Source organism: Mastigoproctus giganteus, chromosome 13 (assembly GCF_048544385.1).
Source record: "Mastigoproctus giganteus isolate SK-2022 chromosome 13, ASM4854438v1, whole genome shotgun sequence".
In the NCBI taxonomy this organism is placed as follows: Eukaryota; Metazoa; Arthropoda; class Arachnida; order Uropygi; family Thelyphonidae; genus Mastigoproctus; species Mastigoproctus giganteus.
In genome coordinates this window covers 6,910,433-6,937,153 of record NC_143587.1, presented here as the reverse complement: position 1 = coordinate 6,937,153, position 26,721 = coordinate 6,910,433, and the positions used below count along the sequence as shown (strand labels likewise).

General features: G+C 38.1%; 1 protein-coding gene across 1 annotated transcript in view; it reads left to right on the top strand.

Annotated features, from left to right (window-relative positions):
- The window catches only part of LOC150075742 (uncharacterized), a 292,105-nt gene that overhangs the window by 248,794 nt on the left and 16,590 nt on the right, over nucleotides 1–26,721 (top strand). Inside the window, exon 21 of the mRNA XM_090387865.1 lies at nucleotides 24,559–24,753. Coding sequence (XP_090243991.1) covers nucleotides 24,559–24,753 — 195 coding nt within the window. The remainder of the gene's footprint in view (nucleotides 1–24,558; nucleotides 24,754–26,721) is intronic.

The following is a 26,721-nucleotide window of genomic DNA, read 5'->3' as shown; positions in this document are numbered from 1 at the left end:
TAAAAGTCACGAACTGCACTCTTCGAAGTCACAATTATTTTTTATGGTCTCAAACATGCACAAGTTCACTACCACAGAACCTAACCCAGGGATTTCCCAACAAAATGCAGTGGACCAGTTTACGCTTTAAATGATTGCTTTTTAATTGCAGCACCTGGAGAGTAGGCACCTGTGAGGTGATCTGATAGAGGTGTATAAGGCCTTGAATGGGTTGAGCAAGCTCAATGCTGATGGGATTCTTCCTCTTGCTCAGATTAAACACCTGAGAGGGCACAGATTCAAATTGAGGAAAGACAGTTGTAGAATAGATGTGCGGAAATTTGCCTTTAGCCAGCAGGTAGTTGATTGGTGGAACAGACTTCCATCTTTTGTTGTGGAAGTTGATAGCCTAAATAAATTTAAGGCTGAGCTGGACAGGCATTTAGAACGAATGGAGGGGTGAAATGGGAGGTTTTTTTTTTTTTTCTGGCTGATGCTGCATAAGCTTGCTTTCTTGCATCATATGCCTCTACTAATGCTAGAGGACGCTCGGGTTGCGGAAGATAACAATTGGTGGATTTTTGAATGCTGTAAAGCAATAAGTATTTTAATTTTTACCATATTCTTCATTAATTAACATAGTACATTGTGTTTTACAGAGATATTAAATAGGTTAGTAGCATTCATTAGCTTCTTATTTTGAATTTAGCTGGTGATTTTAGGAAGTTACAACTCCCGGTGTTGGCATCAATATTGTTGAACTAGCCGCCATATTGTAGTTGATAAGAAATAGCTTAACATATATATATCTCGTTTATATATATATATAAGTATATAATAATAATGGGGAAAGACCTAGGATAAAAAAAAATCTCGAGTGTAAGGTATAAAGTAAAACTTCATAGTGTAATACGAAGCACTGTATTAGCAATCTGTTAGCTTATTACAGTATTATCAATTAATCAAAAATAATATTAATCTTATTAAAATTCATTGTTAATTAAATTGTATTTAAATGGAAATAATAACCGAGAATAGAGCTGCGAAGCAAAGTTCACAGACTAGCGAGAATGCTGTGACTCGGGGGAGAATCGAAGGGGGCGATTCTCCAATGCATCACAGTCTCAAATAATGTGCGAAATGTGAAACGTTTACCGACCTTTCTAAAACAGGACATGATCTAGCCAAGGAGGATGCTTTGTGTGTGCTAGGTGTCTAGAGTGTCGAGAAATTAGGTGCCAACTCTGCGTTCTGATGGGGATCTATGAGAGCTTGAGGTGTAGGCTAAATGCCCTCGAAAAAATTAATATGAGGGCCCCATCAAGCTCTTAGCTGCCCAGCTCAACGACAGAGCTCACTCCTGTGCATCAGGCAAAACAGAGGCAATCTCCAAGGCAGAATGTACTGGTCCCAAAGGAACTAGTTATTGTTGGTGACTCTGTTGTCAGGGAGGCTGGGAATATACTATGCAAGAAGGATAGGTAAAACAGGACAAGGGTTATATCTGCCAGTGGCAAAAGTTGATGATGTTGTAGAGCAGATATCATCTTTTAAGGGCACAGAAGGTGATGTTGTTGTACACGTTGGAACTAATAACATTAAGAGTAAGGGATCTGCAAATTTACTCAACAAGTACAAGTCAATGTTGCAAAACAGTTGCGAGTTAGGGTTAAATTTGAAAGTGTCTGCAGTTTTGCCCAGACACGATAGGAGGGGATACATGATGAGAGCCTTGTCGATCAATTTGGCCCTGGAGAGATTGTGCAAAGCTCAAGGGGTAGAATTTTTTTCAGCCTTGTTTGTGCTTGTTGACAGGAGAGACTGCTTCTACAGGGATGGGGTGCACTTAAATAAAAAGGGTGCAAGAATATTTGCTGATGCTATCAAGACAGTGCTAGGTTGGTCGGAAAACTGCTAGCTTGAGGGAATACACAGACTAAAAGGTTAACAGTGACCACAGGCCGAGGCAAAAGTGATTCTTGCACAGCTTCTATTTTAATGAGCAGCAGTCTGGAAAGTAAGGTAATGGAGATTTTCAGGACTGCTGGGAATCATAGTGGAACAAGTAAATACATGGGCTGTGTTAGGTTAACTAAGAGTAAGAACAGGTGCATGTATACTTGCATGTACACCAGTGTTAGGAGTATAGTTAATAAATTTGATGAGCTTGAAGTGCTAGTCAAGGCATCAAAGGCAGATATTGTTTGGATATCCAGAGACATGGTGTCGCACAGATATAAGCAGTGCTGAATTGGAATTTGGATAGGAAAATGTGTACAGGAAGGATCGACAGGACTGGAAGGGAGGAGGGGTTGGGCTGTTAGTTAAGAAACACAAAATCTAAGGAAGTGCATCCAATTGTTGGTGGACAATGCAGTGTTGAGTCTGTTTGTTGTGAAATAAGCACTGGGAAAGGAATAATGAGTGTAGGAGTTTATTATAGACCTAATGACTCTGATGAGTACAGTGAACAATTATACAGAGAAATAGTGGGCCAGTAAATCAGAATGTGTTATAATGGGAGATTTTAACTTTCCAGATATTGACTGGAACTTGTGGGGTTGGTCACTTGCACACTAGCAAGCCTTTTGCGGATTTATTGGATGACTGCTTTTTACAGCAACATATTCGAGAGGCAACCAGAGGGAATAATACTCTTGATCTGATTATCAACAGTGATATTTTATTCATGCATTAAGAATTTGCAGATAAAGGAACCACTGGGTGACAGTGATCACAATGTACTGATGTGGGATTTAATTTTTTTTTTTTTTTTTTTATGTGAACCCCAAACACGAGAGGTATTAGAACCTATAGTACTTAGTACCGTGCTTGGGTTGGAGGTTGGGAAGATGAAAGAAGATATTTGTTGACATTGGACTTGAACTTCTGTAGATTGTAATTTTCAGGAAATACGTATGAAGGAAGGTTGTTCCAGAAAGTGGCAGTTGAGTGAATAAATGAGGAAGATGAAAAGTTGGTTCTGTGGGTTTGAAGTTGGACAGTAAATGGATGTTGGCTGGTGGCAGCACGTGTTCGGACTGTTTTGAAAGAGAGAGCGGGAATTATAGAAGCCAATTCAGAAGAACAGTGCCCATGGAAGTATCTGTAAAAGAGGCATGCAGCAGAAACAGTGCGTCTATGAGAAAGCGAGTGGAGAGACTCTGTTAGAGATGAGTCATTAATTAACCTAACTGCCCTCTTCTGAATGGAATCAAGAAGCCTGAGAGAGGTTTTGGGGGCACCACCCCAAATGTGGGAACAATATTCTATGGCAGGGCGGATTTGCGATTTGTACAGAGTGAGCAGCTGTTTGGAAGAAAAGTAATGCCGAGAGCGAAAGAGAAAACCAAGTTTTTTAGATGCAGAGGAAGCAATATTTGTAATGTGCTTGTGCCAAGAGAGATTGCAAGTCAGGGTAATCCCCAAAAGAGATATATCCTTTTGCCTAGAAATTGGAGTGTCACTAAAGATAAGCATAGGAGCAGAAGAATCCTTTTTGTGAGATATAAGACAAGACTGAGTTTTAGAAGGGTTGAAATCAACGAAGTTGTCTTTGCCCCACTGGAGAATTACCTGAAGATCGGCATTTAAGGAATTGGTAGCAGATTTTCGAGAAGTTGAAGCTGATTGAGCAGGACAAGATTTCTCAAAACGGAAAGTTGAATGCAATAAGCTATCATCAGCAAAACTATGGATAGGATTTCCAGTCAATGGAAGAAGGTCATTGATATTCAAGAGGAAAAGAGTGGGGGAAAGAACTGAACCTTGGGGGACACCGGCATTAGTGGAGAAGTTAGAAGACAGAGAGCCATCTACCATCACCCTCAGTGAGCGATCAGAGAAAAAACTGGCTGACCAATTACTAAAAACAGTTGGCAAACCATAAGATGGAAGCTTGTTTAGAAGACCTTTATGCCAAACACGATCAAAAGCCTTTGAGATGGCAAGAGCAACTACTTGTGTTTCACCGAACCTTTCCATTGAATTAGTCCATAAATGGGTAACATAAGCCAGGATATCACGAGTGGATCGACACTGACGGAATCCATACTGGTGATCATTGATCAGACGGAAGGTTTCTAGGTAGTTTAAGAGTTGGCGGTTAATTGATTTCTCCATTACTTTAGAAAGAGTAGAAGTAATTGCAATGGGACGATAATTGGATGGGAGGGATTTGTCACCCTTTTTTAGGAACTGGCTGGATATGAGCAAATTTCCAAGCAGAAGGAAAAACACCTTTGGAATAAGAAAGTGAAAAAAGGCGGCAAAGAATAGGAGTAAGTTCAGGAGCACAGATTTTGAGAACAAGTAAATACATGGGCTGTGTTAGGAGAAATACCATCAGGACCTGGAGCTTTCTTAGCATCAAGATTCATCAAAATCCTTCTGATATCCTTTTGACGGAAGCCCACAGGAGGCATTGAATGGAGCGTGTTAGGAATGGTGGGAGGTGTTTTACCAAGTTCATTAATACATGAGCTGGAAGAAAAATGGGATGCTAGCAGGTCAGCTTTATCCTTGGCTGAAGTGACAACAGAACCATCTGGTTTGGACAGAGGTGGAAGCAGAGATGGGCAAAAGTTGCGGCCAATAGCTTTGGCAAGAGACCAGAATGCTCGGCTACCATTAGGGCAAGAAGCAAGTTTTCTACTCTTAGCCTGTTCAAACTCTAGTTTGGACTGATTAATAACTGCTTTACAATTGTTGCGAGCTTTGGTGTAGGCAGAAAATGAAACTGAAGAATTAGAAACAAGCCAATTACGATATGCAACGTTCTTCTCTTGGACAGCCTTAGCACATTTATTGGAAAACCAAGGTTTAGATAAAGGACGAGATTTTAAAGTGGAGTGTGGGATAAAGGATTCCATTCCTGCAAGAATAATTTCACTGACACGATCTGAGCAAACGTTGACATCAGAAGTTTTGAAACAGTAATCAGACCAAGGAAAAGAAGAAAAGAAGTCTCGCAGGTCACCCATTTTGCATTCTTGTAATGCCAAACAATACGAGGTTGGGAATAGCCATGAGATAAAGGTTCCATTGGAGAAGAGACAATCACCAAGTTGTGATCTGAAGTGCCTAAAGAACCTCTCACTTCAACCTTGTACTTAGAAGGGTTGTTTGTGAGAAAAAGATCAAGCGTATTGGCTGTATGATTAGGATTGTCCGGTATTCTTGTAGGTAAATGAACAATCTGTGCTAGGTCATTAGTAATTGCAAAAGCCTCAGCATCTCGACCTGCTGGGTCGGTGTGACTAGAAAACGGAAGCCAGCTGGAGTTGTGAACGTTAAAATCACCAAGGAAAATTACCTCACTGTTAGGAAAGTTGGACTGGAGAAAGTCAAGTTGCAAAGAGAGGAAGTCAAAGAGCTCCAAGTGATTAGTGGAGTTGGGAGAACGGTAGAGACAACAGATGAATTTTACACAATGAGGTAGAGAGATTTTAAGCCAGAGAAGATCAAAGCGAGGAGATTCCAAATTGCCAAGTCTCTGACAGGGAATATCAGAACGGACATATGCACAAGTACCACCTTCGAGGCGAAAGGAATCATACAGCAAATAATTTGGACATCTGAGATGAGCAGTAGTTGAATCAACTGATAACTGAGATTCAGTCAGAAAAAGTACATGGGGTTTGGAAGACTGCAAGTGGAAATGGACATCGTTGAGATTAGAATTGAGACCACGTATATTTGTGAAATTAATTAGGAAGTCCTTGGGAGGTTTAGATCTTTTCGCAGATAAGCTTGCTCTATTATTTTGACAATTCATGGTGTATTCAATAGTAAGAAGAAGTGGGTGGGACATGCTGTATGAAGTAATGAAATTTTTGGATATGGCGTACATGTGGTAAGAATATACCCAGATCCTTGACATAACGTGGCCTCGACAATGCTCCCCGCATACACACTACTCGGACTCCCTCCAGTCACTATCTGGCAGAGTAGAGGTAGCAAGATTATACACTAGCTGATCCGGAAGCTTCCTAGAGAGTTACCAATAGGTTCAGTCCGGTGTACTAACTAGCGGCCGGCCTGCGAACACCGTTTTAGAGCTGTACCCTCGAAATGTAAGGAATATTGGATCTCGCCACGACATTCATCATAACCTCAAAAATCATCAATCATACTGCATGTTGGAAGAGATAGGGAAGGGTTGGCCGGAACTTAGCTCTAGAGACTAAACATGGGTTCCACCACTTCAAGCCTCCAATAAGCAAAGTGGTGGTATTTCACCGGTTGATGAGAGTCATCTACCACCTAGTACTGCCTGGTAACATAGAGGGGCGGCGTTCCTCCATGTGGTGTGGGTGCCACACCTCGACCCCTGCTTACGTTGGTTCACACCTGGGTGGTCACCCACCATGTACTTGTGCATTAAGGTTATACCCAGGATCACTAACTGTCCCACCATCGTGAAGGTGCAAGCAGAGGATTTGGCTGTCATAGACCGTCCTGACTTCGCCGAAATTGGGTCCACTTTGACTTGAGTGTCACCCGAATATCAGTTCCATCAGCGTTTTAGACTCCCAGATGGCAAGAACAGCTTGTCTGGCATATCTGAGAGAATGTCTGTGACAACCTCAAGGACTAAAGGTATAAACTAGTCTGTAATCAAATGTATAAACATTTACCTCAACATATACCTCAAGGTATAAACTAGTCTGTAATCAAATCACAAAGGAGGTTAGTCAGGTGAAGACAGATTACGAGAAATCTTTGGCAAAGGATGCAAAGAAAAACAGCAGAGTTCTTTTCTCATGTAAACTCTAGAAGAAAAGGAATGAATCAGGTTGGCCACTTAACATAGATGGGCTGACTATTGATGATTATTCTCAGGTAGCTGATAAACTGAATGAGTATTTTGCATCTACATTCACACATGAGGAGTTATTAAGGTTTGAAAATGGCAGAAGGTTATCAAATTGTATCAAATTCACACATGAGGAGTTATTCAATGAGGGGCGTGCCAGAAGTTTATCAAATGCTAACAGGGAGCTAAGTGATTTTGTAATAACTGAGAGCAAAGTGGAGGAGAAATTGTTGAAGTCAAACATAAGTTAGGCACCTAGGGTGGACGGGATCTATCCAGTTATATTAGAGGCAGCAAAGGAGGTAAGCAAATCTTTAGCCATAATTATGAGAGATTCCTTGGACTCAGGGGAGGTCCCCAATGGCTGGAGGTGTGCAAATATATCACAAATTCACAAAAGAAGTTCAAATGGTAGTAGTAGTGGCATGTGATGCAAGAAAGCAAGTGTATGAGCTTATGCAGCATCAGCCAAAAAAAAAAAAAAAAAAAAATCACACCATTCCCTCCAAATGCCCGTCTAGTTCCTCCTTAAATTTATTCAACCTAGGTGACACAAGTAACTACAGACCTGTCAGTTTAACTTGTGTTCCAGGAAAAATAATGGAATCACTGCACTGGTTAAAGAAGCAATGCAGGATCATGTAGACAAGACTGCAGTAATAGTTAAGACACAGCATGGGTTTTTTAAAGGTCAGTCAATCGGTCTGGTCTGACCAGTTTAATTGGATACTATGATGTGGTCACAAAGGAACTGAATGCTAAAAATAATTTTGATATCATGTAATTGGATTTCAGGAAAGCTTTTGATTCTGTTGCACATGGAAGACTGCTGTACAAATTGGAGAGGTAATGGCATTAAGGGTAAGTTGCTACAATGGATAAAGGGATGATCGAGTGGGAGACAACAGAGAGTGGTAATCAATGGATACTGCTCTTTGTGGACAAATGTTATTACTGGAGTTCACCAGGGTTCAGTGTTGGGCTCATTGTTGTTTTGTATATTTATCAATGATATTGATGAAGGTATATTAGGTTTAATGTCCAAGTTTGCAGACGATATTGGCAGGGTTGTTCACGACAGTGAAGACAGTATGCTACTCTGACTGGATCTAGATAAGTTGGGAAAATGGCTGAGAAGTGGCAACTGAAGTTTTACATTGACAAATCCAAAGTACCGGATATGGGTAGCAATAACCGAAGAGAAACGTACCAACTGTGTAGTACTACACTCAGGGAAGTGGAAAGTGAAAAAGCCCTAGGTGTAATTGTGCAGTCAAATATGAAGTTCGCTGGACAATGCAGACTGACTGCCAGAGCAGGTCATGGAGTCTTGTCAATAATATACAGTAATACCCCGAAGTTACGCGATAGGTGGGTCCGACGAAAATCGTGTAAGTCGAATTCGCGTAAGTCGGGGTACAACTTTGCATATAAATACATATAAATTTTGCTTAATTGGGACCAAGGACTAACAAAAACACTAGTTTAGAAGAAAAATATTAATAAAATTGCATTTCTTTATACATATTAATACAAAATATGTATTAAAAAAAACAAATGACTTACGTAAAAAAGTTATTTCGATGTCGATGGCTTCATAAAATCTAACAAATTCGTCTGACGACACAGCGCCTTCTTTTTTTCACACAGAATTTCTTCGTAGCAAGCTAATAATTTTTTTATTTCTTGCTTTGTAGCTATAACGTGTTCTTCGTTGGAGTCTATGTTTTCTAAAATATTTAAGCCCTTTACAATTTGAGCCCTTTTCAATTTTCAACCTGTCAAGTTTGCAATTGTCATGCGCTTTTCACCGTTGCTTCATTTAGGCCTGTAGCACGTGCAATATCACATGGTCTTTCATTTCGCTCAAAGCGTTTCACAATTTCATATTTTTTCTCTATCGACAGAGGCGGACTGGCCATAAGCCTTACCGGGGAAACCCCGGTGGGCCAGTGTGATTTTGGCCATAAACCAAATTATGAGGCCACTATAAATTTTCCCGGGTAAGAATTTTTGACCAAGTCCGCCTCTGTTTATCGATAATTGCTTTTCTTTTTCTCTCTGAATTTGCAGTCTTCACCAGGACGCTTCCTTTTCACACCTTTTAATTAAGTATTTTACTCATTTTTAGGGAATAAAGCACAATTACAAAACGAGGAGGCACGCTTGATACGCATAAACAAAGCTGCGCGCATGTAGAAACTGAATAAACAACACCATAAAGGCAGAGATACACTATTAACACCTCACATTTCTAGGGGTTACTACCATAAAACAATAAAAATCCAGTTGCGTTTCTGCTAGTGAAATCTATTATAAACTAGTAGTAAACTCGATCTAATTGCATTTGCGATTATACCGATAGCTGGAATTGTGTTGGTTTTTACGTTATTATGGTGAAATGTGTTTCCCCTTCACTGATATAAAAAACATAAAAGCAGCAAAGTTGAATTTTGTTCATCTTTCGCTCTCATTCTCCGCCGTCACACCGTATATCGATAACATATGAAAAACGACCTTGAAGATAGTGGGCGGCAGCGTTGCCAAACGAAAAAATCAAGAACCGCGTAACTCCGAGTTCGCGTAAGTCGGGGTAGCGTAAGTCGGGGTATTACTGTATAGGAATTTTGCTAGCAGGGACAGGGAGGTGATAATCCCATTATACAAGGCAATGGTCAGGCCACACATAGAGTATTGTGTACAGGTCTGGAGGCCTCATTTTAGGAAGGATGTCAAGTTGCTGGAATGAGTACAAATAAAGGCAACAAGATTAGTGAGGGGAACAAAGGGTATGCTCTTACCAAGAAAGGCTTAATTTCTGCACATTGCAGCTCCTGGAGACTAGGCACTTGGCAATGTAATCTGATTGAGGTGTATAGGGCCTTTTATGGGTTGGGTTGAGCAAGCTGAATGCTGATGGGATTCTTCCTCTTGCTTAGACTAAGAACCCGAGGGGGACATAGTTTCAAATTGAGGAAAGAAAGTTGTAGAATAGATGTGTGGAAATTTGCTTTTAGCCAGCGGGTATTGATTGGTGGAACAGGCCTTTATCTTTTGTTGTGGAAGCTAATAGCCTAAATAAATTTAGGCTAAGCTCGACAGGCTTGGATTGAATGGAGGGATGAAATGGGAGTGTTTTTTTTTTTTCTTTGGCTGATGCTGCATAAGCTTGCTTTTTTGTGTCATATGCCTCTATAATGATAATCGAAGAATATTTTTCAGTTAGCAAAATAAAAATAAATTTACGCTTACATACCAGCTTAATTTTTGTGATCTGAAGTACCTTAACCTTAGGCACTTCAGACTCTGTCTCTTCTCCAATGGAGCCTTTATCTCATGGTGATTCCCAACCTTGTGTTGTTTGGCATTACAAGAATGCAAAATGGGATGACCTGCAAGATTTCTTTTCCTTGGTCGGATTACTGTTTCAGAACTTCTGGTGTCAACATTTGCTCAGATCTTGTCAGCGAAATTATTCTTGCAGGAATGGAATCCTTTATCCCACACTCCACTTTAAAATCTCCTCCTTAATCTAAACTTTGGTTTTCCAATAAATGTGCTAAGGCTGTTCAAGAAAAGAATGTTGCATATCGTAATTGGCTTGTTTCTAATTCTTCAGTTTCATTTTCTGCCTACACCAAAGCTCGCAACAATTGTAAAGCAGTTATTAATCAGTCCAAACTAGAGTTTGAACAGGCTAAGAGTAGAAAACTTGCTTCTTGCCCTAATGGTAGCCGAGCATTCTGGTCCCTTGCCAAAGCTATTGGCCGCAACTTTTGTCCATCTCTGTCCAAACCAGATGGTTCTGTTGTCACTTCAGCCAAGGATAAAGCTGACCTGCTAGCCAAATCTTGATGCTAAGAAAGCTACAGGTCCCGATGGTATTTCTCCACTTGTTCTCAAAACCTGTGTTCCTGAACTTACTCCTATTCTTTGCCGCCTTTTTTCACTTTCTTATTCCAAAGGTGTTTTTCCTTCTGCTTGGAAATTTGCCCACATCCAGCCAGTTCCTAAAAAAGGGTGACAAATCCCTCCCATCCAATTATCGTCTCATCGCAATTACTTCTACTCTTTCTAAAGTAATGGAGAAATCAATTAACTGCCAACTCTTAAACTACCTAGAAACCTTCCGTGTGATCAACGATCGCCAGTATGGATTCTGTCAGTGTCGTTCTGGCTTATGTTACCCATTTATGGACTAATTCAATGGAAAGGTTCGGTGAAACACAAGTAGTTGCTCTTGACATCTCAAAGGCTTTTGATCGTGTTTGGCATAAAGGTTTTCTAAACAAGCTTCCATCTTATGGTTTGCTAACTGTTTTTTGTAATTGGTTATCCAGTTTTCTCTCTGATCGCTCACTGAGGGTGATGGTAGATGGCTCTCTGTGTTCTAACTTCTCCACTAATGCTGGTGTCTCCCAAGGTTCAGTTCTTTCCACCACTCTTTTCCCTCTTGTATATTAATGACCTTCTTCCATTGACTCCTATCCATAGTTTTGCCAATGATAGCACATTGCATTCCACTTTCCATTTTGAAAAACCTTGCCCTGCTCAATCAGCCTCAACTCTTGAATATCCGCCACCAATTCCTTAAATACCGATCTTGATGTAATTCTCCAGTGGGACAAAGACAACTTAGTTGATTTCAATTCTTCTACAACTCATTCTTGTCTTGGAATACTGTTCCCACATCTGGGGTGGTGGTCCCCCCAAAACCTCTCTCAGGCTTCTTGATTCCATTCAGAAGAGGGCAATTAGGTGAATTAATGATTCATCTCTAACAGAGTCTTTCCACTCGCTGTCTCATAGACGTACTGTTTCTGCTGCATGCCTCTTCTACAGATACTTCAATGGGCACTGTTCTTCTGAATTGGCTTCTATAATTCCCGTTCTCTCTTTCAAAACAGTCCGAACACGTGCCGCCACCAGCCAACATCCATTTACTGTCCAACTTCAAACTCACAGAACCAACTTTTCATCTTCCTTGTTTATTCATTCAACTGCCGTTTTCTGGAACCACCTTCCTTCATACATATTTCCTGAAAATTACAGTCTACAGAAGTTCAAGTCTCTAATGTCAACAAATATCTACTTTCATCTTCTCAACCTCCAACCCAAGCACGATACTAAGTGCTATAGGTTCTAACACCTCTTGTGTTTGGGGTTTACATTAAAAAAAAAAAAAAAAATTAATACGTACTGTAATATGTACATATTAATTGATAATTCTGTTCACTGACTTTTTCTTTTTTTTTTTTGGTTGGAAAATTTAAAACAGTAAAAATGATAAGCAATTAATAACAAAGGACATGGCATGCACAAGTTGCAACAAACACAATATGGAGTAATGAGTTTCTGTAAATTTATTTATTTTTTATATGATTGAATTTTTCATGGAAGGGGAAACACATTTCACCATAATAGCCTGAAAACCCAGAGAATTCTAGCTATCGGTACTAAAACAAATGCAAGAAGATTGAGTTTACTACCCGTTTATAATTGATTACACAAACAGAAAAGACCAATAAACCGGAAACTGCAAATTGTTTTTATTGTTTTATGGTAGTGACCTCCCTCCAGAAATGTGCTTTAGAAAAATATCACGAAGGTGATAACAACTAGCGAGTCAACATTGGGGATTCACAAAAAGGAATGGAAACATTGAAATTACATACAACATAATAGCAGAGTTTTCCGAGCACAAATGCTCAAAAATATCGTGTTATGCGAGATTTCCAGTAATTCTCAAACCATGTTAGAGCGAAGCCTTGTTGTAGAAGTACCGTGTTGTGCGAGGATTGCTGCAATTTATCAATCGTGTTAGAAATTGTGTTGTAGAAGTGCCGTGTTATACGGGGTTGCCTGTATAATGTTTTTAATTTACATATTCTATTTGATTATCCATCATGGTCTCAGTCCCATACCGTGACGGATAATTGAAGTTCTACTATATTATAAACAAACTATAACAAACATCCCTATAATGAAATTCTCTACTGAAATTTTCCACTGAAACTTGTCTTTCAAAGCCAGTTACTTTTTATTTAACCTTTATAGCAAAATTATACCTCTATAATGGGGTTTTGGTCAAATCCAGTTAGTATGGTCAAATTCAGGTATCACTGCAGAGTGAGAGAGAGAGAGAGGACTGAGTTTTAGTACTGAAACTAAGTTTTCTTTGTTTCCCATTTGAGAATTATGAGATATCATTTAAGGAATTTATGGTGGATATTCCAGAAGTTGATGCAGTTTATTTTCTCAACTAGGTTGGAGGGGGAATGCGGTGTGAAATCATCATAAAAAGTATTGATAGGATTTCCAGTTAGTGAAAGAAGATAATTAAAATACAAGAGAAAAAGAGCAGGAGATAGATCTGAACCTTGGGCACACCAACATTAGTGGAGAAGTTAGAAGACAAAGAGCTATTTAACATAAACTCATGAGAAGTCAGGGAGAAAACTAAATGTCCAACTTCAAAAAACAGTGGAAGTGAATGAGGTGGGAGCTTTATGACAAACATAATTGAAAGTCTTATAAATTTTAAGAGAAACTGCATTGGAATGTTAATTGGAAGGGAGGAATTTGTTGCCCTTTTAGGAACTGACTGTATATTAGCAAATTTGTGTGCAGAATGGGAAACGCTAGAGGAATAAGAAATTGTAAAACAGCAGAACAAGCTCAAAGCACAGGTTTTGAGAACAAGTGAAGCAGTGCTATCAGGACCTGGTGCTTTCTTGGGATTAAGATTGTTCAGGATTCTTCTGTCTACAACGGTCATTGAGTGAACCACACTGACCATAGGAAGCATGAGCAGATTTAAACATGAGGTTAAGCCAAAACGTATGAAGAGGCCTAAAAATTTGTAATTACAGATTTTTGTTGTCCTCACAAAAGGAAGTGGAAATAATAATGGAAGCTATATTATTATTTATAAGCACAATGATCATTTTGGAAAAAAAATATTTTCTAATAATACAATGAATTATAATTTGAATTATAATTTTATAATTATAAAATTATAAATTTTTCTTGCATTGTGATTATTTCTTGATCTATACATTTTAAATAACATTAAAATTGTGCATATGCAATTTTTGAGCCACAATCACTCAAAATTATATTAAGTGAACTTAAAATTAAACACAACTTGGTGCAAAGCATAGTAAATCATATTCCTATTAAATAAGTGGAGAACAGTCTTCAACTGTCTTCACATGATAAGTTCTGAAGTTTATTACTTTCATTGCACATAATGTTTATACTACTAGTTATCCTTGCTGTATTGTTGTCCATAGATCATTCTTGATGTCCAGATGGAAAAAAAAAAAAAAAAAAAGACCGTCTTGGATCACTTGATATAAGTTCTTTTTTTTTATCCGCTCAAGGATTCTTTATCCTTGAGCGGATCACTTGATATAAGTTCTTTTTTTTTATCCGCTCAAGGATTCTTTATCTGGTCTATTTTTAGCTATGTAATAACTGAAAATAGAGTGGGAAAAGTGATCAGAAAAAGAACCTGGTCGTGAAATAATTTGTTTCCTTGAATAGGTTCAGATCAAGATTATTGAGTGTAGTCTTTCATTAGAAGCTTGATGCTCTCACTGAGCTGATTTTTCTGAAGCATGCAAACCAGTTGAAAATGTAAACATTATAGGCAAAATTTTTGTACAGCTATGTCGCAATTAGTGTGGACAATGAATCCCATTAAGTGGTCGCATTATTCAAATTTGCACTATTCGAAGTTATAATTACGTGTAAAATATGATGATTGGTTCCAGCTCGATGGAAATAGGCAATGAAAAATTTTTAATATAAATTTTTATATGTTTATTAACGAAATATTACAGTAAAGGATAAAAAGATAAACAAAAAAATTCTAAATATCATTCTTAAAGGTAACCTTACACTGAAGAAAACATCTTTATTGTCTTTTGAAATATATTAGCAGTGTAGACTGAACTATTTTCTCTTTCTTTAAATCTTCATACATATGCTGGTAGAAGTAGAGTGCTTTATCCACATCTCGGCGAATTTGCATGCTTCAATCAAGGTTAGGGTCTGCATACATAATTTTTTGCTTCACACCTTCTACAGATGGAAAGATATAGTAATAGTGGCATGTGATGCAAGAAAGCAAGCGTGTGAGCTTATGTAGTATCAACAAAAAAAAAAAAAAAAAAAATTACACAACCATTTCCTCTAAATTTTGTCCAGTTCCTACTTAAATTTATTTAACCTATTAACTTCCACAACAATAGATGGAAGTTTGTTCCAGCAATTAACCACCCTCTGGCTACAGGTAAATTTCTGCACATCTATTCTACAGCTGTCTTTCCTCAATTTGAATTTATGCCCCTATAGGTTTGTAATGTGAACAAGTGGAAGAATCCCATTAGAATTCAACATGTTCAATCCATTGAAGGCCTTATACACCTCAATCAGATCACCTCGCAGGTTCCTTGTCTACAGCCGCTGCAATTTGCAGAAATTAAGCCTCTCTTGGTAAGAGGATCCCTTCATTCCCCTCACCAATCTTGTTGCCCTTCTCTGTACATGCACAAGCAAATCTACATCCTTCCTAAAATGAGGCCTCCAGACCTGTATGCAGTACACAAGGTGTGGCCTGACCATTGCCTTATACAGAGGAACAATCACCTCCTTTTTCTTGCTAGCAAAATTCCTGTATATCATTGACAAAACCCCATGACTTGTTCTAGCAGCCTGTCTGCACTGTTCAGAAAACTTCATATCTGACTGCACAATTACTCCCAGGTGGGAAGGAGCAGCAGTGTGTAGCATGCGCTTCTTGATTAGACCGGGGTTCAAGCCCGTCACCACCAAATACGGAGGATGCGGAAAGGTCAGGGAATGACCACCGCATATCCCGAAGCAATATGGCCTTAGTTGCTAATGCTCCTAAAAACCAAATAACAAACAAACAAACTCCCAGGTATTTTTCATTTTCTACCACTCTAATTGTAGTACCACACAGTTAGTACGTTCATCTGGGGTTACTTCTACCCATATGCAGTACTTTGCATTTGTCAATGTTGCCACTTCAGTTGCCACTTCTCAGCCCATCTTCCCAAATTTTTTAGATCCTGTTGCACTAGCACACTGTCATTACTGTCATTAACAACCCTGCCAACCTTTGTATCATCTGAAAACTTCAACATTAAGCCTGATATATCGTCATCAATATCATTGATAAATATACAAAACAACAGTGGACCCAACACCGAACCCTGTGGGACTCCACTAATAACATTAGTCCAAGAAGAGCAGCACCCATTGATTACCACCCTCTGTCTTCTCCCACTCAACCATCCTTTTATCCATTGTAACAACTTACCCTTAATACCATTCTGCTCCAATTTGTACAGTAGTCTTCCATGCGGAACAGTGTCAAAAGCTTTTCTGAAATCCAAGTATATGATATCAAAATTATTTTTTGCATCCAGTTCCTTTGTAACCACATAATAATATCCAATCAAATTTGTCAGACAAGACTTTCCCTTAACAAACCCATGCTGTGTCTGAATTATTGCAGCAATCTTGTCTAGATGATCCTGCAATGCATCTTTAGCCAGTGACTCCATTATTTTACCTGGGAGAAAAGTTAAACTAACTGGTCTGTAATTACTCGTGTCACCCTTCAATCCTCCTTTGTGAATTGAATTGAGGATACATTTACACAGCTCCAGTCGGTGGGAAACTCCCCTAGGAAACTCCACAAGGATGCTCTCATAATTATGACTAAGGGTTTGCTTACTTCCTTGCCGTCTCCTTTAATATAACTGGATAGATCCCATTTACCCCGGGTGCCTTTCTGATGTTTAACTTCAACAATTTCTCCTCCACTTTGCTCTCAGTTATTACAAAATCATTAAGCACCATACCGCAATTTGATAACCTTCTGGCATTTTCTTTCCTTAATAGCCCCTCATGTGTGAATGTAGATGCAAAATACTCATTCAGTTTGTTTGCTATCTGAGCAGGATCATCAACAGTCGAACCATTGATATCAAGTTGACCAATCTGATTCATCCCCTTCCTTTTAGAGTTTATATAAGTAAAGAAATTCTTGCTGTTTTTCTTAGCATCCTTTGCCAAAGATTTCTCATAATCTGCCTTTGCCTGTCTAATCTCCTTTGTGACTTGATTACAGACTAGCTTATATCTGCCATAGCCTTCTGTGTCGCCTGATAATTTATATGCATCCTGTGCATTTTTCTTCTCTGCCATGAGTCTCATTAGTTCATTTGTCAACCATTTAGGCCTTAATCTAGAACAATATTTGTTTAAAGGTATGAAACTTTTAGTAGCTTCCACAATTAATTCCTTGAATGCTTCCCACTTAGAATTTGCTGTTAGTAACATCATCAGTTGATCCCACTGTACAGAATTTTAAAACTGTCTGAGACCATTGTAGTCACCTTTATGGAAGCAAAAACACTTTCCTTTACCCCCTGATAGTAATTATATCTTTAAGTAAATCCCACATCAGTACACTGTGATCACTGCCACCTAGCGGTTCCTTTATCTGCAAATTCTTAATATACGAATAATCACTTCTGATAACCAGATCAAGAATATTACCCTCTCTGGTTGCCTCTCGAACATGCTGCTGCAGAAAACAATCATCCAATAAATCCACAAAAGTCTTACTAGTGTGTGAGTGACCAACCCACAAGTTCAAGTCAATATCTGCGAAGTTAAAATCCCCCATTATAAGACATTCTGATTTACTAGTCCACTCTTTCTCTGTACAGTTGTTCATTGTACTCATTCGAGTCATTAGGCCTATAACACACTCTTACTCTTATTTTTGCTTTCGCAGTGCTTATGTCACACCAGACTGACTCAACAGTTGTTCATCTATATCAACTGGATGCACTTCTTGTGATTTTGTTTTTCTTAATTAACAGCATAACACTTCCTCCCTTCCTATCTTTTCTGTACACATTGTACTCCCCAAATTCCAATTCTGAATTCCTAATATCTGTGTGACACCACCTCTCTGATATCCCAACAATATCCGCCTTTGATGTCTTGACCAACACTTCAGATTCATTAAATTTTCTAGATCCTGTTGCACTAGCACACTGTCATTACTGTCATTAACAACCCTGCCAACCTTTGTATCGTCTGGAAACTTCAACATTAAGCCTGATATACCGTCATCAATATCATTGATAAATATACAAAACAACAGTGGACCCAACACCGAACCCTGTGGGACTCCACTAATAACATTAGTCCAAGAAGAGCAGTCCCATTGATTACCACCGTCTGTCTTCTTCCACTCAACCATCCTTTTATCCATTGTAGTAACTTACCCTTAATACCATTCTGCTCCAATTTTTATAGTAGTCTTCCATGCTTCTAGCATTGGTATATATACACCTATTCTTATTTTTAATTACCCTAACACATCCCATATACCCACCTGTTTCACGATGACTGCCATCAGTCCCTGAGACACCCAGCATCCCTCGCTCCAGGCCACTGCTTATTCTAATAGAAGTAGTGCAAGAATCACCTTTGCCTCTGCCTACAGCTACTTTTAACCTTTTAGTCTGTGAACCCGCCCCCCTAAGCTAGCAATTTTTTGACCCACCCAACACTGTCTCGATAGCATCAGCAAATATTCTTGCACCCTTTTTATTTAAGTGCTCCCCATCCCTATAGAAGCAGTCTCTCCTGTCAACAAGCACAAACCAGGCTGAAAAAAATTCTACCCCTTGAGCTTTGCACATTCCCTCCAGGTCCGAATTGATTGACAAGGCTCTCATCATGTATTACCTCCTATCATGTCTGGGCAAAATTGCAGACACTTTCAAATTTAACCCTAACTCGCAACTGTTTTGCAACATTGACCTGTACTTGAGTAAATCTGCAGATCTCTTACTTTTAATGTCATTGGTGCCAATATGTACAACAATATCACCCGTTGTGCCCTTAAAAGATGATATATGCTACAACGTCATCAACCTTTGCCCCTGGCAGACATACCCTGGTCCTATTCCATCTCTCCTTTTTACACACTATATTACCTGTCTCTCTGACAATAGTGTCACCAACAATAACTAGTTCCTTTGGGACCAGTGCATTCTGCCTTGGAGATTGCCGCTGTGTTGCCTGATGCACAAGAGTGAGCTCTGGTGTCGAGTTGGGCAGCTGAGAGCTTGACAAGCCCCTCATATTAATTTTTTAAAGGGCATCTACCCTACACCTCAAGCTCTCATAGACGCCCATTAAACGCTGAGTTGACGCCTAATTTTTAGACACTCTGCACCTGGCACACACGAAGACATCCTCCTTGGCTAGATCATGTTCTGTTCCCAAGAGTTCAGCAAACATTTCACAAATTGCGCATTTTTTTTTAGGCTGTGATGCGTTGGAGAATCGCACCCCTCAGTTCTCCCCTGAGTCCCAGCACTCCTGCCATTTTGTGCCCATTGCTTTGCTACTCTAGTCTGGGTCATGATATTTTAAATTAATAAGATCAATCAATTGAATTAATTAATTGTCAATTCTACACTATCTAATAGAATCCTAAATGTAATGATGCGTATTACGCTATATAATTTTACGTTAGAGCTACCTAGTTACCGCAATTAAAATTTTATTCCCTACCACTCTCTATACAAAAACAATGGCTGCAAGTTTCGAACAAAACAACGGTTTTACGTATATTAAGTAGTAATCTACAAAAACTCTTATCTAAATTAAAAATAAAAATAACCAGCGTAACTAGAACTATAAGGCTGCTTATAAAGTACAATATAAAATAACAATTAAGTAAATAAACACTTATCCTTTTTTCAGAGCCTGTAATTCACAGCTGTAATTTTTAAAGAGAGTCAGCGCCGTCTCTTTGAATTCCTTGAGAGCAAACTCCTTCACCTGCGCATTATCTCGTTCTCCGGCATCATTGTCACCTTCTTCAAATGCCATTTGTTGATCCTCCATCAGTCAATTCTTCCGAGTGTGAATTGAGCAGTTTCTGAATGTTATCATTTTCTAGTTCATCAAATTCAAGTTCTCTTCCAATATTTGTTATTTCTTCTATAACAATTTTTTCTTTGAACCCTCTCTTTGAATTCCTTGAGAGCAAACTCCTTCACCTGCACATTATCTCATTCTTCAGCACCATTGTCACCTTCTTCAAATGTCCTTTGTTGATCTAAAAGTAGGAGATCATCATCTATCAGTCAATTCTTCCGAGTGTGAATTGAGCAGTTTCTGAACGTCATCATTTTCTAGTTCATCAAATTCAAGTTCTCTTCCAATATTTGTTATTTCTTCTATAACAATTTTTTCTTTGAAACCACTACTGTATGCACAGTGAGGCAAAATGCTCTTCCACACTCCACACATGTTGTTTGCAGTTATTTGTTGCTGAATATTTTTTATTGCATGTCTGATATTATAATTTTTCAGAACTCTGTTAAGGAAATTGCATCGTCTCCTGTAGTTTTAGCAATTGCCTGTTCAAATGTTTTTCTTATGTAGTAGTCCTTAAATGTTGCAATGGTCCCTTGATCCATGGGCTGCAACAAAGATGTTTGGCAGCAAAAAAATAATTTTTACATTTTCTCATAATGAACTGAGTGTAGTTGGATGACCTGGAGCATTATCTAAAATCAGTAATACTTTAAATGTGATGTTGCTTTCCTTGCAATATTTTTCAACAGCTGAGCAAAAATAGCTTGAAAACCAGTCAGTGAATGCACCTTGGGTCACTTATGCTTTCTTATTTGATTGGCAAATAACTGGAAGCGATTTATGATTGTAGCCTTTTAGAGCATGAGGATTTGGTCACTGATAAACAAGCATCGGTTTGAATTTACAATCGCTTTGTGCATTGCCTCCCAATAAAAGTGCTAGGCAATCTTTAGAAACTTTAAATCCAGGTTGAGTTTTTTCTTTCTTAGAAACATAAGTTCTGGAAGGCATCCTTTTCCAGAATAAACCGGTTTCGTATACATTAAATATTTGTTGATCGTTGTATCCACCATCTTCGATTATTTTTTTTTAAAACATCAGGATATTTAGATGCTGCATCCTCATTTGCACTGGCCGCCTCACCGGTAATTTTAGCATTATGCAGCTGAACTCTATTTTTAAATCAGTCAAACTAACCAACACTTGCATTAAACGTGTCTTCTACTTCATTATTTTTTGATTGCAGTCCTCAATCCATACAGTTAAAGGCTCCATTTCTATCATCGTAACACTTCTGTTCTTTGTAGATGTTTGCAAACCACAAAAAGCTGATGCAACTTTACCTTTTTCTTTTATTTCCCCTGCATGTTTTAAAATATTCTGTACCGTAGATTCAGGCTTTCCAAGATCTCATCCTATTTTAGAGTTGCTCTGACCACTTTCATGTTGTTCAATCACATCAAATTTTTGCTCTAATCTAATAATAAGCCTTTTCTTCTTTTGCACTAGTAGTGTTTTTATCTAAAAGAATCTTTCCTCTTTTCCATTTTGTTAAGGGAACTTCTTAAAACGATTAAAACAAATCACAAAAACGAACGTATATTACGACAGGCAGCAGCAGCACATGCATGTGCAAAGATAAACAAGTGCACACTGAAGTAGCATTGTCTAAAACCTTCATGGTAACCTCAACAGCGCATGTGCTATCCTCACATTAATTGAATTTTGGTTCACATTAAGCACGACCCGGTATCATTATACAATTCGTAATAAATTGAATATTGCATTATTCGAATTCGCATTAATCGTGACCTAGCTGTACATAACGGCTTTTTTTACAAGTTTATTTCAACTGCATCTATCATGAGAATGAAATATTTTGTCTCTCAGAAAGAATGTATTATAAGTATCATTAGTCATCACCATTGTTGACTTCTTTTTTCCTATTTAGTTTGCATCCTTATAATCTATATCAAGTACAGGTTCTTGCCTTTTGCTCAATTTAAAAAGGTTCTTGTTTATACTACAGCATGCTACCATATCTGAGAAGTTAACAATAAATAAATTGTGAATACAGTTGTTAATCATATTTAGTAGTCATGGGCTTGAACTACAGTCCTCTCAAAGAGCGTGAACTACTAAACTCACACTTCTGACCACTCAGTTGCATCAAGCCTAAAATACTTATGTAAACACTAGAAGGAAGGGGATCTCTAGATACGAATAGTATAACGGTTGGTGATCCTGCTCAGGTTGCTGACAAACTGAATAGATATTTTGCATCTACCTTTTCATATGAGAAATGTTTTAGGATGGGAAAGTCAGAGTATATCAAATTCTAATGGGGAGATAAATGATTTTGTAATAATTGATAGGAAAGTGGAAGAGAAATTATTGAATAAGGCACCTGGAGTGGTGTAATCTATCCAATTATATTAATACAGGCAGCAAACCTCTAGCCATAATTATAAGAGCATCCTTGGATTCATGGGAGGTCCCTATGGACTGGAGAAGTGTGAATGTTTCCCCACTTCACAAATGATAAAGTGAGTAATTAGAGATAGTAATAGTATTCACCAAGGTAGCCACAGATTTTTGCTGCATTGGCAAAAAAAAAAAAAAAAAAAAAGAAAAAGAAAAAAGAAGTAGATAAGAAAATACAAATTAACCTCCATCCAGTTGGCCTTTGAATTTATTAAAACTGTTATCTGACTAATGACATAATTCTTCTATTAGTTTATTCTGATGATGTCAGAAAGATGAAACTTGATTAAAGATACTTTACTAGATAAAAAGGTTCATACTAATATCATTCCAACAAAAATAACCAAATATATTCAACTATTGGTTGTTTATCCTTAGAAACAGCATAAAATTATGAATAGAAGAAGAGATAAGATTCAAAGGTATTAATGAAAAGGAAGCAGAAACTATATTAAGTAATCAAGTTTTCTTTATTGAAATGCATTATTTGGTTTATAACCAGTTTTCAAAAAATTTTAATATATACTTGGCAAAAAAATTTGTTCATATAACATCTAAAAATAACTGATTTTGGTAATATCAAACAGCAAACATTCAACTTTGAATATGAAATTTGTGGAGAACTCACGTTCATAAAATGTAAACATTGTTCAACATGTTTATGCTTAACTCATTTTTAGATGGACATTATCATGAATATATTAAAATTTTACTGTGCTCCAAAAACTAAACTACTTTATTTTTACCAATATATGTTTTTGTTGCTCTTCCATTTTTATAAATTGATCATCTCAACCAAATCAAAACAGAGGTTGCAAAAAACAAAGACCAATTCAACTTTGAACGCTGATTGGTGCTGTAGTCCTCTGTTGTTTTCAAATTAATAATTTATCATATAATTTTAATTTTATTAAATAAAATTCAATAATTTAATCATTTTTTAAGAAGAAACATGAATATCATCTTAACTTATGAAGATAAGATGATCTTCATGTAAATCACTTGCTCACAATTGCTCACTGAACAGCTTGCTGACTAAACTACTCTTCTTTTAAAAATCTCAAAAAAAATTTTCAGACCAGAAGTTCTGAGAGAGAAAGGTCAGGGCATCCCTTGTAAGAGGCCATGTTGCCATCTTCCGATTGGTTAGAACTTCTTTTCGTAATGAAAAGATGTGGGTACCTCTGACTGGTTGTGGTTTTGTGTGATGAATTGGACTCTTTGGGTACTAGCAATGTTTTGTGAACTTCATAGAGATCTGTGTCTGGAAATTTTGAATTACTAGATTTGGGAATCCAAGAAGTCTAACCGACCACCACATCCTACTATACAAGTCAGACCCAGTAGATAACATAATTATATTATATTATATAATATTATATAGTATGAACCAGATTCTACATTGATATCAATATTTGTAAAATAATAAGAGAAGTTTACCTCAATATAGTACGTAGAACACTCCATATGGTACTCTCCAGAAATTAAAACGAAAAAATTTACATTAGAGAAACAAATAATTAAAAAATAATTAAAAATCAATTTGACCCAATAAAACTCAATTTAATTAAAAATAAGAAAATTAATTAAAAGAATTTTAACAAAAAAATTCGTTTTGCAATTTTTGCAATAAAATTCAGTTTTATTGGGTTAAATTGATTTTTAATTATTTGTTACTCTAATGTAAGTTTTTTGTTTTAATTTCTGGAGAGTATCATACGGAAGTGTTCTACATACTATATTGAGGAAAGCTTCTCTTATTATTTTACAAATATTATAATATATTATATTATATTAGTGATACTGTTGTCAATGCAGATAATCAACCCAGAAGTCCAGAGATAGAACTCAATGAAGTTTGCATAATGTCAACACAGTCCATTGCAACCATCCAAGTTCCTTCTAGCCAGTTCTGCCCCTGCCCCCCCACTAGGATTTTTTAGGCACTGCCTTATGAATAAACAACTCTGTCATGATAGAATTTAACTCATTTATCTTAGCTATTAAATGTTACAAAATATATACTTCTGTAATAGACATATTCTTTTGTATATGGACTTAGACTATTCATGAATATGCCTCCCACTTTATGAAATGTATAAATAATATTACAAGAATTATTAAACTTATATAACACAGCAAAAGCCTGGCTACTCTGCAAATATTTTTTGCATTTTGTGGCCAATACTGATAACCTTGTGAAATATTATATCACACAAATTCTACTGTGTAGTTAATTAAGACATATTTTCTATTTGCTAAAAAAAACAAAAAAAAAAAACAAACAGGTGTATTTTTAATGATATGATCTGAATAATTTTTGTTAGGAAGAGAAGTTGCTCAGTTGCTCCCTTGGTGATAAAAAACCACATCAGTGGCAAGGAGGCCCAGTCCATGAGTGGACTTCTACACAGGTTGGTCAGTGGTTGCTTGCTCAGGGATTGGATCAGTATATTCCAAAGTTCTTAGAGTGCGATATTTCAGGACAAATTCTGTTGCAAATGGATAGTTCACGATTAAAGGTTTGTTTGCTGTTAGAATCTCATCTTTAAATAAATAAATTTTATTAGGTATACTTATGGTGATCCTAAAGACATTGCAATATATATACACCATCCAAATGGCTGCATATAGGTTGCAGGAGGCAAACCTATCTGCCTGTTTTTGATTAACATAATATGAAATTACTATTATATAATCTATCATAAAACAATTGGTTAAATATTGCATGTAGTTGCGTTTAAGACAGACTGTAACTGAATTTGAGTACTTAATTGGATTTAAGACTGAATTTAACTGGCCATGCTATTCTTAGCATTAGCATTAATTGAGGCATATGATGCAAGAAAGCAAGCTTATACAGATAGCATCAGCAAAAAGAAAAAAAAAAAAACACTTCCTGTTTCACCCATCCGGCCTCTCAAAATGGGGGGGGCAACAGCTAAAAGGTCAGATGAACAACATAACATTACACAACGTAACCATACACTTACACCTTTTTTAAAATCTGTGGCCTTCACAGAGTTCTGTGCTACACAGAGTACACAATGTCAAGTTGGGGAGAACTCCAGGGAACTAACAGCAAATGCTCATTGCTGTTAGACAATGAACATTTTACACTTACTATATATATATATATATGTATATACTGATGAGCCAAAATATTATGACCAGTGCATCATTATGCAAATCGAAGCAACTGCAGGTGAACTACGGCGCGGGTCGGAACATGGTGTAAAAAACACCTGATACTGAGCTCCGCTAATCAGTGTTACTCTTGTTCTTCAGATGGGAAAGGCAGAGACCTAAGCGAGTTTGACAAAGGCAAAATTGTAATGGCCAGATGACTGGGTCAGAGCATATCTGAAACGGCACAGCTAGTAAGGTGCTCACGGTCAGCCGCGGTTAGTACCTACCGAAAGTGGTCCGAGGAGGGGGAACCCATGACTGCCGGCGAGGTATTGGATAACCACGGCTCATCGATGCTCGAGGTGAGCAAAGGCTCTCCCAGATGATACTTGGCAACAGAAGGGAGACTGTGACGCAACTCGCTAGTAGAATGTTGGTGACGGGAGTAATGTGTCACGATAAATCATGTTTCCTGTTGCACCATGAGGACGGCCAAGTACGTGTGCGCCATTTACATGGGGAAGTGATGGCACCTGGATGCACTGTGGGACAAAACAAGCCGGTGGTGGCAGTGTCATTCTTTGGGCAATGTTCTGCTAGGATACCCTGGGTCCAGTCATCCATGGGCCAGGCACTCCGACGTCTACCACCTACCTAAACATCATTGCTTACCAGGTGCACCCTTTCGTGGCAGTGGTCTTCCCCTCTGCAGGTACCATCTTTCAGCAGGATAATGCACCATGTGCCACACCACCCGGATTGGCGCCTCCGTAGCCAGGTGGGAAGGAGCACCAGTGGGAAGGAGCACACGCTTCTTGATTAGACCGGGGTTCGAGCCCATCACCACCAAATACGGAGCATGCGGAAAGGTCAGGGAATGACCACCGCACCGGAGCAATATGGCCTTAGTTGCTAATGCTCCTAAAAACCAAATAACAACAACAACAACCACCCGGATTGTTCAAGACTGGGTTGCGGAACATGAGGAAGACTTCCAGGTATTGCCCTGGCCTCTAAATTACCCAGACATCAATCCCATCGAGCATCTGTGGTTTGTGTTGTAACAGCAACTCTTCTCTGCAGCATCTCAACCATGGACCTTAAAGGGGTTAAAGGATCTGCTGGTTACGTGTTGGTACCAGATATCACAAGGCATATTTAGAAATCTTGTAGTGTCCATGCCTCACTCGGTATGAGCTGTTTTGGCTGCACGTGGAGGACCAACATCACATTGGGTAGGTGGTCATAATGTTTTGGTTCATCTGTGTGTATGTATATACAAAGGGTACTAGGAAAGTTTTGCAATATGATGCAACAATGAATCACAGGAAGCTGCTTGTTGCTGCATGTTGAGACATGTT